Source organism: Argiope bruennichi, chromosome 11, assembly GCF_947563725.1.
Source record: "Argiope bruennichi chromosome 11, qqArgBrue1.1, whole genome shotgun sequence".
In the NCBI taxonomy this organism is placed as follows: domain Eukaryota; kingdom Metazoa; phylum Arthropoda; class Arachnida; order Araneae; family Araneidae; genus Argiope; species Argiope bruennichi.
This window is the reverse complement of record NC_079161.1, coordinates 69,302,610-69,307,211: the sequence shown is the minus strand read 5'-3', so window position 1 is coordinate 69,307,211 and position 4,602 is coordinate 69,302,610. Positions and strand designations below refer to the sequence as shown.

At 42.5% G+C, this 4,602-nt stretch overlaps 1 protein-coding gene across 1 annotated transcript; it reads left to right on the top strand.

The window, feature by feature from the left end:
* The first annotated feature begins 1,662 nt into the window (after positions 1-1,662).
* On the top strand, positions 1,663-2,934 carry LOC129956629 (uncharacterized). The gene has a single exon (XM_056068562.1). The coding sequence runs from the start codon at positions 1,663-1,665 to the stop codon at positions 2,932-2,934; it is 1,272 nt and encodes a 423-aa protein (XP_055924537.1).
* Positions 2,935-4,602: the final 1,668 nt, after the last annotated feature.

Sequence of the window (4,602 nt, the reverse complement as noted above, 5' to 3'; positions counted from 1 at the left end):
GTATCCACTTTGAGATTCACATAACATAAACATTTTGATATCGATATATGCACCCCAAGTGCAATCTTTGAAATGAACGATCTAGAACACCACGGGCACTTGAATGGCAAATCAGTGGTTAAGTTCGCAGACGTAGATGAGGGCACAGGATTCGTTAAACTTGACAGTGAACTATCAGCAATAGTCGACTCTGAATTTGTGTGATTTTTTTTTTGTAGTCGTCAAGTTTACCTCTCACACCAGGGGACTAGTCCGGAGGAGAGGTGGCTGAGGCTTAATTGCGTTGGTTACTCCCAGGCGAACCTAGGAGCGTTCCAGCGGGGCACGAGGAGCCCGCAATACGCCAACAGCCAGTAACATGCCACTCCTAAGAGAGTCATAGTTACTCCCACCTACATACTAGATATTAGCTCTTGGGTGACTGCATCGAATTAGATAAAGAGCTAAAAATTTGCGTTCATCAGATGTTGCCGATAAAATGGATTGAAAATGTTTTTGAAGTTTTTTTCGCCGAATCTGCAATTGCTTCCTTGGTGGTAACCCCATGGCGCTTGATCAGGTCGTGACGTGTTGTCAGTACTGCATTTTCCACTATGAAAATGCCTGCACCCCTGGAATACCGAACTGCGATAGATACACTCTGCATTTGTTCTCTTTGACAGAGGAGCTTCTCTGCCGAAAACGAGGCTGACGATTTCTAGAATGACTTTTTGAACGACACAGAAATTCGATATCTTTACGAAATAATTTTATTTCAGTTAACAGTTTAGAATTAGACGTTAAATCAATCAGGCCTCTAACAAGAATCAGAAACTGCACTTACCTGAGTTAATTCATAATTAGATATCTCGTTTTGGTTGTCCAGTAACTATTACTTAAACATCCGAATGATATTGTAGACACAAATCGAATACGTACTACCTCGAATCGAATACGTACTATAATAGACCACACGTATCCACTATGAGATTCACATAACATAATTATTTTGATATTGAGGATGAGAAGAATCGGTGTTTTCATTCCTATCAAAATGAATGAATTGCATAATAAGGTCAAACCTTCTCGAACTCATGAGGTTAGAAAAACTAGGAGTTTCAATTAACTTTCTTTTTGACCAATACATTCTTACAGTTGGTTTCGTAATTATTTCCCCCTCAGGGGCTCACCTACTATAGGTGAGTACGGGTGTCCCAATCCCGAGGTGCCCAGGGATCTTTACTCCCTTTACGTTTTATTCTGCACTACGTCTTCTGCTGTCTCCTTTTTTCTTCTTTCCCTCGAGGGTAGGCGAGGGAGCTCTCCATGAGAAGCTGTCGCCGCTCTGTGTGCTTCTTGCTTCTCATGGACAGCAAATACCCCCACGTGTTTGCCGTGCGTGGCGACCCATTAGACGGGTGATGCACTGTGGTCCCCGGTGTATCAATCGGCTGGTTGCTGGCCACCTGAGTGGTTAGTTAGCTAGGGATCAAGCGAAGGGGCTACTCCTTGGGCTTGGCGTTAAGGGTGGTCACTGTCCCCGGGGGTAGCTCCCAGCGTATAGGTACCGATTAGCACTAGGGTAAGTACCGAGGTTGGAAATATCCAGAGCCGGTGGCTGCCTTCCCTTGTTGGGCTCCGTGGTGGGCGGTGCCGTCGGGCCCGAATCTTTAGCAATGTCATATGGGCAAACCTAAATCTGCTCCCTTCGGTGGGCAACAAAAGTCAGTAAACTCTTTCATCGCACATTTCGATAAATTTTTCATAATCAAACGTAAATCTACAAATGATGAAACATTTCACAATGTGTCACCATTCCTTGTTGAAAAGGCCATTTCAGGAGCTCTTGGTTCAGTCACTTCAACACGTAAACTTCGTTCTGGAGACTTGCTTGTGGAGGTCAATTCCCGCAAGCAGGCTCAGCAGATACTCAAATTGACATCTCTTTCAACAATTGCTGTCAGTGTTAGTCCTCACACAACACTAAATACCTCAAAGGGTGTTATAACATGCGGCGAATTATTTAACGATACATTAGAAAAAATCACTCATGAATTGAAGCCCGAAGGAGTGACACATGTGCGCCGTATATCTATTCGGCGAGATGGGCAACTTCTTCCGACTAAACATTTTATCCTCACTTTTAACAGACCTAAATTGCCAGAACGCGTCAAAGTCGGCTATATGAAATTGGCCGTAAGACCATACATTCCAAATCCTCTCCGCTGTTTCCAGTGTCAACGATTTGGACACTCGAAATCTAACTGCCGCGGGACACTCACTTGCGCCCGCTGTGCAGAGAAAGGTCACGATAGCCAGCAATGCTCCGCTGAAGAAAAATGCGTGAACTGCAAGGGCAATCATTCATCCTTTTCTCGATCTTGCGAACGATGGATATTGGAGAAACAAATCGTCTCTGTGAAATTTAAAGAGGATATACCATACCCTGAGGCTAGACGTAAAGTCATTGCTCAGACACCCACACCTGGATTAACCTATGCTTCAGCTGCAAAAAAACAATTTTGCATAAATTGTTCCTGTACCAATTGTGCAAAGAATTCTGGTCAGACCAAACTCCCCGAAAACCCATCCGACTCTGATACTGAGAATTCAATAACAAATGTCGAAGAATCTGGAAAAAAAGATACATCCAGACCTAAATCAAAAGCTAACAATTCTCTGAAACTGAGGCTTTCCAAACGTGGCCTTTCTGAAAAAGATATACCACCAGTTTTAAAAAAATCATCTTTGAATAGCTCTGTCGCTCTGGGACTTGCGAGTCAGGGCATTGTCCATAAGGATTTGTCATCCATTTTTGGTGGCAGGCCCAAAAGTCCCGACCTCATTGCATTGCATCCATCAGAAGAAGAGGATGAAGATGTGAAAATGAGTTGTGATTTATCATCAACTCAACCTAACGTTCCTACAACTTCTCAAGCGGCAAACTTTTCTTAATGGGTTTTTTCCTGTCTTGGAACTGTCGTGGCATTCGGTCGAAATTATTTGAAATCAGAACCATTCTGAATGAATTTCATCCTGCTTGTTTCTGTCTTCAAGAAACTTTCTTGAGGCCAAATATCCCCCTAAAATTACGAGGTTACAATACTGTGCGGAAAGACGCCGATAACCAATCCCATAATTCTGGGGGCGTCTGCATTTTAACCTCCAATTCCGTTCCTAGCACACCTCTCACACTTCATACTGATTTACAGGCTGTGGCAGTTCAAGTGCATCTACGAACACTTGTTACAGTTTGTTGTATTTATTTGCCACCCAATGCTTCAGTCAGACAGCAAGATCTTGATAAGTTAGTGGATCAACTCCCTGCACCATTTATTTTACTCGGGGATTTTAATGGCCATAGTACCTTGTGGGGTTCTGTTAGTACAAATTCCCGTGGGCTACAAATCGAACGGTTTATCACAAATAATTGCCTATGCCTGCTCAATAATGAAGAAAAAACGTACTTTCACCAACCCACGCGTACTTTCCATAGTTTAGATCTTGCCATATGTTCGCCAGTGCTTTTGCCGGTTCTAAATTTTGCAGTTAAAAATGATCTGCATGATAGTGATCATTTTCCAATTGTAGTTTCCCAAGCTGATAGTGGTAGTGTTATTCAAAGTCCACCTCGATTTCTATTCCAGCGAGCGGATTGGACTGGTTTCACTCAACGAGCAAAAATTACTGAAACTATGATTAACAATCCAGATATCTCGACAGCAGTACAGTGCGTCGTCGACTGCATTATGAAAGCCGCAAACAAAAGTATCCCTAAGTGTTCACCCCGTATACGGAAATTCCGCAGAGCATGGTGGAATCAATCTTGCCATGACAGTTACAAGAAACAGAAGCATCTTTGGAATAAATTTCGCAGGTATCCCACTACGGAAAACCTTGTCGCATTTAAGAGAGCTAAAGCTTATGCACGCCGAATTCGACGGATTAGTCAGAGGGAATCATGGATGAAATACGTTTCATCTATCACATATTCTACGTCTAGTAAAAAATTATGGAGAAAAGTCAAAGCAGCCAATGGAATTTACCCTGAATTTTCACTTCCTGTGTTGAAATCAGGAAATGTAATATCTTCCTCACCTCTGGAAGTTGCTAATATGCTCGGGCGAGCATTTGAAAAAGTCTCCGCTTTTGATTCTTATAGTCCTACATTTCTAGCGACTAAGAATCGAGCGGAAGAAAATTGTTTGAATTTCACGACCCGCAGATATCTTGCATATAATAGTCCTTTTAGGCTGCTTGAGTTAAAAAAAGCTTTGTCTCAGACCCATGATACTAGCCCAGGTCCTGATGGAATCACTTATAATATGCTTCGCCATCTGGATGAAGTCTCACTGTTCAATTTGTTAAAACTGTTTAACAGAATATGGATTGAACAAAAGTTTCCATCAAAATGGCATGAGGCTATAGTGATTCCAATCCTTAAACCCGGAAAAGATCCTGCCAACCCTCTGAATTATAGGCCAATCGCTCTGACTAGTTGTATGTGCAAAACTCTAGAGCGTATGGTCAATGCCCGACTAATGTTTGAATTGGAGAAACATGGATATATTTCGCCGTTACAGAGTGGCTTCCGACGAGGACGCTCAACTTTTGATAACATCG